We start from the raw sequence: 14,271 nt of genomic DNA, 5'->3' as shown, positions 1-14,271 counted from the left end.
ATAAATCTTATAGTTCGGCCATTCAGAGAATGCGTCCCTGACACGTCGCGATTGAACTGACGACGTAACTTTGCAATGGCGTTGCAGTTACGATAAAAATATTTTTGCTGGTTGTTTACCGTTTTAACAATTGAGGAGCATTAAAACAACATTATTATATCAATAATCAATGAATGTTATAATTTTGTGCCAAACTGAGTGTCAAATAACTTGGTAAACAATATTTTTCTAAATCTATACTGCGCTATTACAAGGTTATGTCAGCGGTTTATATTTTGTAGTGCTGTGCTAAAAATAACAGGCAAGTATCGTAATCTGTTCTTATACAGTTATAATATAAAATAATACGTTTTGATTTTCTTTTTAAGAATTGGAAAATAATGGACTATAAGACTTAATTATAACGTTTATGAAATATAAAAATAAAACTATGACCAAACCGCATTTTTATACTTAGATTAAAAATGGTAACCCCAAATGGCGTTATGGGCCGCCATTTTGTGACGCTAAAACAGTCGTCCGTTGTCGTTTCGTGCGCATAGACCACGTTTTTCAAGTGTTTTCGATCTGTTTTTATTTGATTACCCGGCTTTTGTTAGACCGAGATATCAGGATTGATTCTGTTATTGATAATAATATAATTATACATGTAGGCGAAGATGATGATGAAGACACCACCTCCTCAAGCAAATCGGAGTCTGATTAATATTCTGTTCGCACATTCAATTCAATGTACTTGTAACAAAGAATAAATAAAACAATTTTATTATATGAATATTACCTTTTTTTGGTTTCCACTTAAATAACTAAAATATAAAACAAATGATTCCGCCAATTTAAAACGAAAATAATCTTAAAATAATGCGGCGGTTCATTTTGAAGGAACGGTAACGAACTCAGTGTTATGTTGTGCCCATCACTAGTCGTGACTAACTGATAGGTGTCAGGAACGCATTCTCTGAACGGCCGAAGTATAATATATTGTATCATTGTTATTTTTCTGTTTACAAATTAAACTCGTTTTGAATCATTATTTTGTGTTTTATTTAATATTTTTTTTGAATTGTATAAGGTAGGGAATTTATTTGTATTTTATTTCATTTTTGCTGCTTCTCTGTATGTCTGTTCAAGATTCGCTCAGAAACCACTGAAGAGATTTCCTAGTGGTTTGCAGAAGGCTTAGGTCATTAGGTGTTTCAAGGACTCAGTTGCTTTGCTACTGATTAAAATACCAACCTTTTTTAAACATGGTTATGGATTGGTAATCAAAAAACAGCACATATTTTTTAAATCATTTATTTACAAAATAATGAGTTACGCGATCTAAAGTACTAAATGTTTATTATTTATATGAATACATAAATATGAGAGCAATGATTTTCATATTATTACATCGTTTTCTTTCGTCCGCTATGACTATTAATAATCTGTATTAAAAGCATTTTTAATAATGCTTAATTTAATTTTGAGCATTTGGGTTAACTGGCCTGCAAAGTCGTAATTACATTAAAATGTTCAAAATCATAATATTATTCGATAATTTCAAAATAAAATTATTTTTCTGAACAGTTCACAAATAAAATATATGTATAAGAAAAACAATAGACAAAATAGTTTTTTTTTTAAATAGATTGATGAAGATTTTTTGATAAATAAAAAAGATATTTCGCCATTTTGTTTTCCTTAAAACTACTTCTAAATAAGCGTTTTGTACAAAATCTCGTAAATGACTCGTTTCCTTTAAAAACAGCGTAAGTCGTCGTCTTAAAATATAACCTCAAAAATGTCGAGAACGAAAATATTATCCTTTTGCATTTACTCTCAAGGCTAGTTAAAACAATAGCCTTGATTCAATTAAAATATAATCCTACTAAAACAAATTGACTTGTCTTAAATACGGCACAACATTAAAAAACATAACATTTTCGTTTTCCACATAACTTCTCCAACTTTCCCGCCATATTGCAAACATGACAGATAAAATATGTCAACTGTCAAAATATAAGTTTCACAATTTACATATTTTATCAGTTCGAATGATATTAATAGTAACAACCATTTTTCATTTCCATTACATATTTTTAACTTTTAACACGTTTAACAAAATCCATCCAAAACCGATTGATAAAGTCGAAAATTCTTTGACAGGCTTAAATATACGAAACACTAGCTGATAGATAACTGACACTTATGTGGAGGTAATTTATGACCAGTTTCATCATTTACTGAAAGTCTCTGATAGCCTATCAGGAACTTATCAGACACAAACACAGGTCTCGAATACCAATATCTGACAAAAATTACAAGCATTCTTTATCTGGCAGATACCATCAACTATCATATAACTAACTGACACTAACAAAACCGGGTCTTACCCAACTTCATTACCATGTTTCGTATATTTAAGCCTAAGCCCTATTTTTGGAGTTATTTAATAGCCCTGTCCTTGGTATCCACCGTTGTAGCCAGACTGGCTGTTTCTGTCGTAACCTCCCTGACCCAGGCCGGTGTCTTCGTAAGAGATCTTCGGCTTGTAACCGCCTTGATCGGCTTCGTACTGCACGGTCTGTGAAATTAATTTATTTTGGTTAATAATTTATTTAAACAGGGGTATCGGCCCGATAGCACTGCTATCCGCATGGTAGTGAAGTAAAAGCCCTTGCTCAATAAGGTCATAGATAGGTAAAATAAGCATAAGCTACATTTTTACCTAATAGGAGCTGACAGCTATGAGGAAATTTAGAATAACCGAATGAATAAAATTTGTTTAGATATTATAAATTAAGATGAGAATGAAGATTTGTATCTAACCTAGAGATAGTTAAGGAGCCACATAAGTTTACTTTCCTAAAAAACAGCAACTTTAACACTCTTACAATATGTAATGTATGCAATATTACATTATGTTCAGGCTACATAATGAAGATTTGACGTTAAATGAACAATTGCTATATATTATTACAAAAACGTAAAAACCGGTAAATTACCGGTTACATATTATTTTTACCGGTAAATTGAAAATCGCGAAAATGGGCGGTTTTACCGGTAAAACCGAAACCGGTAAACCGGTATTGCATGCCCTAGTATCGGGTTGCCCGGGTAACTGGGTTGAGGAGGTCAGATAGCTAGTCGCTTCTTGTAAAGCACTGGTACTCAGCTGAATCCGGTTAGACTGGAAGCCGACCCCAACATAGTTGGAAAAAAGGCTCGGAGGATGATGAGTTTATTTACACTGAACACAGCCAAGAAGAGAAGAAAAATAGAACACTTAGTACAAAGGCACAACTTATTTCATAAGAACTCTTCCAGCAGGCCTCTTATGGGGGAGTTAGAATAAACAGAGGTTGAGCTGTGTTGGGGTCGGCTTCCAGTCGAATTGGATGCAGCTGAGTATGCCATAAGAGCGACTGCCTATGTGATCTACTCAACCCAGTTGCTTGGACAACTTGATTCCTTGGCAAGACTGGTTGTCGACTTTCCGTAACTTACGGTCATGTCATCCACGAACCGACCGCGCCAAGCGTTGCTGAATCGAATCTTTGGAACCGTGCGAATGTTATTTAGCCATTCGCTCTAGAAAGGGCCATCCATAGTAATACCTCTTTTTTTTATAAAGGGAAACTGTTTGCTTTTTAGTTGGGTTGTAGCATAAAAGCTCCGAAAATACTGGTCCGATTTAACATTTTTTTCACTGTAAAGCATCACTATTCCCGGATGACAGGCAATATTTTATCCTGTTATGGAAACTGGCATGACACTTGCCCGTGAAACACCTTGCTTTTTATCCAAACGTTTTTAAAATTGACACAGTTTCAATAGCTGCTCCCCTCAATCAAATGTTCCTTTTAAACAACCTTATATCTACTCCATTTACCTGTTTCCTACCATCAGGGAGGAGCACGTAATAAAGTCCCTCAGCCCTGTCTCCCTGCCTGGACTCGCGGTGACCGAAGTCGTTGCCAGACTGGTCATCCTTCACCATGTACTCGAAGTTGTAGTTCGCTGGCTCCTGGAATTTAACAAACAGGGCATATGTCACAGACTGTCTGGTGGATTAGAGAAAGCTGATAATAGGATCCAGGTGGTACAGTAGATAGGTCATAAAATATCTATAGGTATGATGTACTATTACTATTATAAGTATCCCGTGACATTGTATGCAGGCCTGATGATCAATGTGCAAGCCAACTCAATATGATGCATATGTCTGCTATAGAAAAAGAGAATATAGAATATAAAATGATATATGTATATAAAAAAGGGTTGTAAACTCACTCCGTTGCTGCCATCATCGCTGCCGTATCCTCCGGCACCAGGGGGCAGGTACTGACGGCTCTGAGCCTGACCTCTGTAAGAACCTCCGCCTTGAGAACCTATAATTAGAACAAAATCAAAATCGATTCATCCGTTTGGGACCCATGATGCCACAAACACCCACAAAGTTTAGTAACAAATTGCAATTATTTTTGGATGGTAAATGAATTTGTTATTTTTTTTTAAGAGATTGACTACACCAATAATTCCTCCCTGTGCAATGTTATATCAATTATGAACATGAACATTACAACAAATAAAAAGTACAAACATAACAGATCTAGATATTGTTACAATGTTCTGTTTCTTTCTGATTACGATAAGGATCTACAAGCTAGCTTATTGTTTTACAGTGCTTGCACTTTTTGATTTGTAACTCCAGATGATCAGCGATAGATTCTTGCCTTTCTTGTCGCGAATTGTTAGTATAAAACATGTCAGTGCGTTGAATTACGCTTTGTTACAGACTTTCGAACTTTTGATATGAGTGTTAACCGCTAAAGCTCTATCTTTATTTTTTACTCAAATACCGTCGGGTACCGAGTTTACGCACACATGAGTGAACTAAGCCTATCATAAATGACAAATGAAAGAAACTCACCACCGAATCCAGGAGCACCATACTGCTGAGAAGGAGCATTAGCGGACGGGGCGCCATACTGAGACGACGGGGCGCCAAACTGAGAAGCAGAAGGAGCACCATATTGAGAGGACGGGGCGCCGAACTGGGAAGCAGAAGGCGCTCCATATTGCGATGAAGGCTGGCCTACACCTGGGGCGCCGTATTGGGTAGAAGGGGCGCCGTATTGAGAAGAAGGCTGGTTTTGACCAGGGGCGCCGTATTGAGAAGATGGGGCGTTGAATTGTCCTTGGGAGGGCGCTCCGTATTGGCTTGAGGGGCGACGGGAACCGCCACGGGATGAGCCACGACTGAAAGAATAAAGTATTATGTTGTTAACAGTTATTAAAGATTAAATTATATAAAGATTACAAATAATACACTGAAACATAGTAAATAGCAAAATCTAGATTCTTCATGCTTTCGGGCACGCCAATTTTATATGGTTTTCAAGTTACTGATTGTAAACTGTTGGTTAGGTACACTTAAAATGTTATTTGTATTCAATATTTTTTTCCCGGCTAACTTGTGAATTAAATTGGTCAGGTATCTGTTACTTCATGCTCTATATTATAATCCTACTGAAATTCCACAATACACGTGAATAAAACATTCCATAAAACATTTGAGAAAATCTAATATGTAACAAGGACTTTTTTGACTGAAATGATTTTGATGGGGTTTTCAGCATAGTATTCCTTACCCGAACAAAGCATCAGTCTGGCTGTGCCCCGCGCCGGGGGCTCCGTACAGCTGCGAGGGTGCTCCGCCCCCGGCCTGAGGAGGGAGGTACCTGTTCACCGGGGGCTCTGCTAGGCAGACCACCGCTAGAGCGCTGATGAGGAGGATCTGAAGGGCAAGGAGTGAAATTAGAGTAAGAATTTTTAAGGAAATTGATTTTCTTACAAGCATATTTTGAACTTTGCAACGTGAGCGCAAATCGTTTCTAGTCTGTTTCTGAGCTAAATATAAAGGGCATTGAACAGTTTTTTACTAAAGATTAACTTTAAAAAATACATATAGAATTCCTTATTAATTATAATTATATAAGTATGAGTAAATACTTTATTAAATAATGCAAAATTTACTGTTTGTTGGTCCCATTTAAAGTATATCGGTATTCTAGATTAGGTAAAGTACAGTTTCCAGGGGAATTAATTAACAAGGGTAATCAAATATAGCCACTATTTCATTTGAATACACACTACCTATCAGAATGATATATAAAATTAATTTAGGTATGTAAAAGAAATTAATACAACTCACCTTCATAGTTATTGAGGTACTTGAGATTTTCCTTACACGAAAGCGTTAACCTGAAACAATTGAAAGTTTCAGCAAGTGCACATGCACACATGTAGTCCGTTTGTTATAATGGGGGTGAGCAGAGAAGTAATTTAAGGTATGTTTTCCAGATATGTAAAAGGTCTGAGCTTATAAATTAGGAAGATATTCAGGGTTTCCTCGGAATGCAAGTAAAAACGTAGGGAAATGCTAGTCTAGCTTTTAAATCTTGATTTTCTTTAAAACTAGAGAAATTGTAGGATAGGTATATTTTAGTGCAATCTTTGTATCTATTGTATTGTATTAGCTGTTTTCCGCGTTTCCACCCGAATCCTGAGGGAACTTTTCACATTCGGATAAAAAGTAGCCTATGTTTTTTTAGGCTCTTATTTTTGTTCCATTATTTAAATTGGTTCAGTAGTTTTGGGACCAAAGCGAGACAGACAGAAAATAAACTGGAAAATGATGCAATAAAAGTAGGAAAAACTTTGAGTTTTCTCGTGTTTTCGAATAACGAGTGTTGATCACATATTTTTCTAACATACGAAAAAGTTTCCATTAATCCCATAGATAACATAGACACGTGCTAATTTCATCGATCAAGTAATATGAAAAGCATGGAATTTGAAAAGGATTTTCCTAATAGAAAATTTTCACATAAATATGTATACGGGAAAGTTATATTTTGGCTATCTGTATCACTTAACCATAACTACTAAACTAACCTATAAAAACTCCAAACTCAAACCTTCACAGAACACTTCACTCAAAAAACGGTTATTTCAAAAATTCAAATTTGGAACACCGCACGAGAACGGCCGATGTTGCCCGAATGATGATTCGTATTGATTCCCGACCGCTTATATACCATAAAGTGAGTGATTACTGATTAAATATAATGCATGTACATCCTTACACACATATATATGTACTTGTGCATGTGTGCGTGACGATTGGTGCATCTGCTCGATACGGTTAGAATGTTGCTCTACTTCGAATAAGATTTAATTTGGGGGTCATTGCCAATTGAGTGATAATCCACGCCCATTAAAGCAATAGATATTATTTGTATGTTTTGTTAATTAAGAGTTTGAGTTTGATGTTTGAGATTTTTGGAATTGGAAAAAAAATGGGTTGATTAGGTTAAAACTTAGGTGAAAACAAATATTACCAAAACAACAGGCTAGAAAGAAGAAACAGTGACGAACAAAGTTCCTAGCAACACAGCTGTATAATTTGTCTGTAACATATTACGTAGATAAGTACCGAAGCATCATCATTTTAATCTTAGCTAAACTTGTGTGTTCCTTCCCCATTGATTTCCAAAGGAGCGACCGAAAGGTATGTAATGTAATATGTCTTACCTTTACTTTACTAGGATAAAAAAGTAGAGCATACAACCCACCGCATCAGGCACACTCTCCTAAAAGCTAGACCTATGGCGTGCTCCATTTGAAACTAGCGTAGACTTAACTCGTGTATTACAAGCTTAGAACATACACAGTTATTACGGCACTATCATCATCATCATCTGCCTAGCCTTTTCCCAACTATGTTGGGGTCGGCTTCCAGTCTTACCGCATGCAGCTGAGTACCAGTGTGCCACAAGGAGCGACTGCCTATCTGACCTCCTCAACCGAGGTATCCGGGCAACCCAATACCTGTTAGTTAGACTGGTGTCAGACTTACTAGCTTCTGACTACCCGTAACAACTGCTAAAGATGTTAAATGACAGCCGGGACCTACAGTTAACGTGCCCTGAGGTCTGACTGACAACTAATCACAACTAGTCTCACCAAGATGTTTTGGGTTGTCCAAGTTACTGGGTTGAGGAGGTCAGATAGGGCAGTCGCACCTTGTAAAACATTGGTACTCAGTTACATCCGGTTAGACTGGAAGCCGATCCCAGCATAGTTGGGAAAAGGTTCACAGATGATGGATTTCAGTGATAAGGTACTTACTATATATAAAGAAACTCTGTGCTGTCGCTGAAATCTTTTCACTGACAGATATATAAATTGTAAACAAAGTACCTACAACTAAACCTGTGATTTTTCCTACTAAGGTTAAAGATCTCGTGTACATAGGTCAAACGTGCATTGATAAGTGATAACGTTTTCTCACTGCGTTTTGCTGATATTATATGATAGATAAAAGATCATTGGATCTATGCATTTTATCTATTTATATAGATATATGATTTATCTATTACTTAGGTACTTACTGTAATTTTTTAAAATATTAGTAGTATCTGTCCCCAGGGCAATGTAGTGTAGCTTCCCAAAATTGAAAGAATATTTCAGATCGGTCCAGTAGTTTCGGAGTTTTTGGGGTAAATTAAACAAAGAAACGTTTGTTCTAGAAGGAACTATACTTTTCGATCATGGATGAAAAGTTGCCTTTATTAGCTGCCTTTGATAAATAGACTATCGAACACTCCTTATCGTTTACTAGGCATTATACATGGGTAAGTGTAAGCGATTTCTTTCAGCTCCACCCGCGTCCAAAAACCTTTTTCAGTTGATGGAAATTCTTGACTTCTCCCGCTATGGGTGCAGCGTGAGGGAGTGTCGGACTCTTACTGACTGAAACCCATTATGTTCCTTCTTAAGCTCTTTCCACCTTATTATAAAACGTGGTTTTAAGAAGTAAGTACCCGCTCTAGTAACAGCTTGAGTCCATTGATTTTGTTCGGGACGATGGTTTAAAGGTGGTACAAAAGCCGGTACTTTTTTAAAACCATATTTTGTAATAAGATGGTTTATGTCCGGAGACCTGGCCTTAACTACAAGAAGAAGATGATGATGGTAATGACGTTAATATGGATTTCAATAATCTATCCATCTTATTATATGGTACTAAGTATGTATGTAACCTGTCATTTCCAATATCACCTACCCATCATCTTTTACACAATCCTCGCATAGTTTGCTCAGACAAAGTCACGGTATTTCACTAGTATACAAACCTATAAATAGTAAACTGTAATAATCTTTGGAGACAGGTTGCATCTGTCACGATCTTGAAGGAATAGACAGGGCCTACTAAATTATTATACTACGAAAACATTCAAGCAATTTCAACTTTATTTCTGTAGAATTAAAGTTGGATTTAGTATGGCAGAGATGACTGAAAAGGTTGTAAGCTTGAGAGCTGGTAGTGAAATTTGGACGATATGTTCTTGGTAATAAAGTTTGGTTTTGTGTAAATGTGTGGTCTGCTAGAATTTGTGTAGGCGTTTATTGGAGTTTCGCATCAACAATTTAATTTCAAAATTGTTGAAAGTAGTCCTGTTCAGTGATTGCTAGGTCGTCAGTTCGATTCTCGGGTCGCCCTTTATTATTGCACTTTCAAATGTAATCAAGATTATTTCATTAGGATCGTAAATAAAATATCGTTTAACAAGTATTCTAATACCTACTGGCTACTTAAGTACCTACATAATATTACCTAATAGAGGCAAAGTTTGTGTGATTGTACGCATTAATCTCAGAAACTAGTAGTCCGATTTGAAAATTGTTTTGAGTCAGATAACCCATTTACTGAGGAAGGCTTATAATTTGCTTCTTAGGTACTGCGGTGTCAAAGTTAATGTAATTATTTTTTATGTCAAAGTTAATGTATTTATTAATGTAATTATTATTTAATATTAATTATTTATTACTAGCATATTCCTGCGGTTTCACCCGCTTCTGAAGGAACTACTTCCCGCTACCAGACAAAAAGTATCCAATAATGTCCCTCGATAAATTTGCTATCTAACACAGTTTTTTTCCGACATTCAGATTAGTTGGTTTAAGCAAACAAATAAACAAACTACTTATAATATTGATATACAGGTAGATAATGCCTTTCACCAGATATGTCAATCAGAACCTAGGACCGCACGCTACAGAGTCGTGCTTACGCCCACTGAACTACAGAGGCATGTCGCAAAATAATTTGGCTTTAGAATCTCATTTATTTTGTGCTAAAAACCAGTAAACTGTCTACGAGTTGACTTCACCCTTGTCTCCAAGTATTGTTTTTGCTCAATCATATATTTAAATACATAAATCCAAGTGTTCATTTGCAAAAGATATACTTTTTTTACCATGGATCCACTAATCTATGTATATATTTATATCACTTATCCACTTTGGATTATTGCTGGGAAGTTTGTTCTTCACCACTTCTTCTTCCCAGCCATAACACTAGGAAGTGGTGAAAGGGGGGCATTTTGGGGGTGCTGTCCTTTTGTAAAGTTGACGTGAAAAAGTGCTAAAATCCCACTTTTAAATGTATGGTATATTGATTTTTTCGGACCTTACCTACAGCCTTTTCACACTGGCAGGTTTTCAGCTCGTACGGCGGCGTCGGTCGTTTTTTACATTCTCTATATTTTTCGTACAGTTGCAGTCCGGCAGTTGTCAATTGTTTTTCCGCTTGAAAAGCCAGTTGTTCACCTGCGTCAAAGGGAACTACTTCCAGATAAAGGATACTTTAATAAAGTATCATACATAGAATTATGCTGGTTGTTATAAAAATAATAAACGTAGACTATCTTTGTGTCAGTAGTTTGGCGTAAAATTCGGACAGATGCACTACAGACTGCATTTCGCATTTATAAAACCTATTTACCCCTCATTAACATATGCCTGCCAAAGTTGGAAATTTACCAGGAAAGTAAAAAATAAAATTATATCCAGCCAAAGGAGTATGGAGAGGAGCATTCTGAAAATAAGGAAAATCCAAAAGATCCATACCCATATAAGACAAAAAACTGAAGCCTCGCTCTCAATCACTCACAAAAGCTCAAATGGCGATGGGCTGGACACGTAGCACGGCTAAGCGATAATCGTTGGACAAGAGAGACAACACAATGGACAGGCCCACTAGGACAGAGACGGAGAGGAAGACCAAATGCACGCTGGGCAGATGATATTATAAAAGTAGCAGGTACTCAATGGTTACAAGCGGCGGAAAATAGAGAATACTGGACTTCTCTGGAGGAGGCCTTTACCTTTCACTGAGAGGGTTCTTGCTAAAAATATGTAAAATTATTACTATGTCAATCAAATTATTGTTATGCTAATCTACCAATGAATTATTCTTATTATATTTTTTTCCTATTTATATTTAATTAATCATATCAATTTTAAATCTCTTTTTAAGTCTATTTTGAATGCACAACTATTTTTGTATTGAAATTGTAATTTGAAAAGCAAGAAATATAAGGCTTTTTTATTTTTATTTTATTTTATTTAAAACCTATTAAGAAATTTTAGATTGGTTGCACTAAAACTTATTTAAATAAAGCTTTTTCTTCGAAATTATGTGTACAATCACATCTTCTACCCCATCCAAAAACCTGCCTGAAGCTCCCCAATCTAATACAACACTACACACATTGCTTAACTTGCGTACCATATGATTTATCGACCTGCGCATACGCAATGATCGTGATGCTCCAAATCGTGATCGCTACCGAAAGGTATAGTTAATTGAATGGATTTTTTTTACTTATTTTATTTAATAAACTTGCTGACCTAGTATAAAGTTGTACTGGATATATCGCGGGCTTTTGCGGGTCACTTAATTTGCAGTATCATTGCTAAGTAACAGCCGGTCAGATAATTAAGACTCAAGTTCACCGACTAACGTTTATATTGTCGGTGAAAGTGGGTTTAAGGTATCTATCCCAGCGGGAACCAGCAGGGCCAAGGTCTGCTCGGGCTGCGGGATTGTTCGAAAGAGTTACCGCGGCCCTGGTACATAAAAGGCCTACGACGGAACACGACGGTGTTTTATTCAGTAAGAGTCTGACACTCCCTCACCGCAGCTAAAAAACAGCGGGAGGGGTTGTTTGAGGATTTTTGACGTCGTTTAAAAAAATCTAATCTTTATCTATATACCGTTGTTCCGAGTTCCTCCTTGTTTCGGTAGGCATATAACATTTTCCCCGGTTATCCTTTAAACATATCTGGCAGTCATTCTGGGTAGTCAAAAGTGGGGAAGTTTGACACATCTTCCCAAGGGGTATCAGTTATCGGGTTGCCCGGTTATGGGGCTTAGATGGGCAGTACTCTTTCAAATTATCAGCCTTTTTAGGGTGCCGTACCCAAAGGGCAAAACGGGACTCTATTGTTTTCGCTCCTCTGTCCGTCCGTCCGTCCGTCCGTCTGTCACCAGGCTATATCTCATGAACCGTGATAATTAGAGAGTTGAAATTTTTACAGATGTATTATTGTTGCCGCTATAACAATACTGAAAACTAGAATAAAATAAATATTTCGGGGGGCTCCCACACAACAAACGTGATATTTTTGCTAGACTCACACTTGGCCGGTTTTTATCTTTCTACTACTGGTCACAGGTATCTTCTCAGGGAAGGATTGAACGCTGATCACCATTCCGCTCAATGACTTGAAAGAAATTAGGAAAAATAAACGTTTGGTTACCCCTAAGTTTCCTTTCAACAGCCTTGAATTATCAAGTCTAATAGTTGCATCCTTTTCCCAAACAAATGCATAAAATATGAAATAAATTGTTCTTCTTAAGATCATCTATAACTACAAGCTTGTCAGTTTGATCACGAATTAGAACTGAAATTGCTACATAACAATAAAATAAATGCATTTCTCAATAACTGTGTGATGGGTTATTTTGGTTGAGTATGCATTTAATTTCTGTTTTATTTTATTGCCGATGTTTTGAATACAATATTGGTAGGGGATTTATGTAAACTGGGTAGGTTCAGTATTCGCTCCGATATTTCAGTGTTGAAAAGTTACACTCAGAAAATACTGCAAAGATTTGAAAACTCTTTCACTATTTGGAAAGCTATACTCTCTGCATGGAACTTGGATTATATTTTACCCCGGTACGAGCAGCAGTTCCGCGAGTGAAACCGTGGGAAAACAGCTAAGTAGTTTCTAACGGTCGATCAGCAAATGTTTGTGTCCAGTTAGATGTAAAACTCAGTAATTTTACGTTCTTAAGCTACACAAAATAGTTTTGAATCATCTGCCTTAGTGTCCGAGTTTTAATTCTCAAATCCGCTTGACGGCCTCTGACGTGGAATTGTAACAACGACTTCTACTGAGCAGCATTTGTTGATGCCGGCGCCACGTGCACTCCCAGGCACGGGGGTGTAACACCGCCCAACTTATAGACTTTGGGCTACTTTTCTATTCTTCTTTGTGAAGGTTTCTAAAAGCGATTTAGGCTTGTCCCAGGAATAGAACCATAGACCCAGTGTACGGTCTTTGCTCTATATACCACTGTGACCAACGGGTTGTATGTAGGTAGACGATATATCATCGAATTGAAACTCATTAGGACATACCAATCATTACCCAGATCGAAAACATTTAATTAATCCTACTCCAAATTCAAGCCAACAAATTAATCTAATCTATTTTAATTAACATAGTTCGTGTAAAAGTAATGAATCGAGAGATCGTGTATCGATACCGATTTGATTGCGATAATCGCACGGAGGAAGGAAAGACAACGGAGATACTATAAGGAAGGTAGGTCGGGCGCCTTCTTGTAGGTCAAGCAACATAAGGTAGGCGTGATCAGGTACTAGAACTAACGGGGCCTTCGGGTTCCTTGTCAAATCAAAACCAATCTGTTAAAGATTGGTCTTGATTGATTGGTGATTTTATTTTGAAAATTTTGGACGTGTCCTATAGAAGGCGTGTAAGGGCGGAGCTAGTAACGTTCCTCGTCTCCCTAACACCCGCATGTTGTCGCGCTACTTTCTTAGGAGATTTTGCGTTATGACATCTCCGCTGGTTAATTTAGTTCTCCATGGATAATCGAATGATTTCGCGTAATAGTCTGAGATGCGCCGACGCATCGTGGTCCATTAAATCGTTGCATATTACCACGCTGCGACTATTAGAGGATCGATAGAGTGATAGGTGCAACTATTGGTAAAGGCTGGTACTCATTATTTAGGTTGATATACCTCTATCCCAGTCCCATCGGGCTATGAGAGTGAAGGAATAGAGAGTGCACCTGTGTCTGCGCAAATGCTCGTGCACTATAACATATCCTACGCAGCT

At 37.0% G+C, this 14,271-nt stretch overlaps 1 protein-coding gene across 2 annotated transcripts; it reads right to left on the bottom strand.

Moving 5' to 3' along the window:
• Positions 1-1,280: 1,280 nt before the first annotated feature.
• On the bottom strand, positions 1,281-7,049 carry LOC124643156 (pro-resilin-like). Of its 2 annotated transcripts, none has more exons than XM_047182030.1 (7): positions 6,966-7,049; positions 6,200-6,249; positions 5,637-5,782; positions 4,916-5,244; positions 4,276-4,373; positions 3,875-4,009; positions 1,281-2,566 (listed from the first exon to the last, which is right to left on the bottom strand). In XM_047182030.1, exons 2-7 carry the CDS (start codon positions 6,203-6,205, stop codon positions 2,432-2,434), a joined length of 849 nt encoding a protein of 282 aa, XP_047037986.1. In that variant the 5' UTR covers positions 6,206-6,249; positions 6,966-7,049; the 3' UTR covers positions 1,281-2,431. The 2 variants fall into 2 exon arrangements, with proteins under 2 accessions (XP_047037986.1, XP_047037985.1); XM_047182029.1 differs by having other exon boundaries at positions 6,943-7,034.
• Between the last annotated feature and the right edge of the window lie 7,222 nt (positions 7,050-14,271).

Source organism: Helicoverpa zea, chromosome 26 (genome assembly GCF_022581195.2).
Source record: "Helicoverpa zea isolate HzStark_Cry1AcR chromosome 26, ilHelZeax1.1, whole genome shotgun sequence".
Taxonomy (NCBI): Eukaryota; Metazoa; Arthropoda; class Insecta; order Lepidoptera; family Noctuidae; genus Helicoverpa; species Helicoverpa zea.
The sequence above is the reverse complement of the archived record's forward strand: the minus strand, read 5'-3'. Positions and strand labels throughout refer to the sequence as shown.

Excerpts from the sequence above, each read along its gene's own strand:
- LOC124643156 (XM_047182030.1), bottom strand. Across the intron at positions 5,245-5,636 it reads CAGACTGATGCTTTGTTCGG|TCGTGGCTCATCCCGTGGCG; the intron begins GTAAGGAATACT and ends TTATTCTTTCAG. Across the intron at positions 2,567-3,874 it reads TCCCTGATGGTAGGAAACAG|ACCGTGCAGTACGAAGCCGA; the intron begins GTAAATGGAGTA and ends TTAATTTCACAG.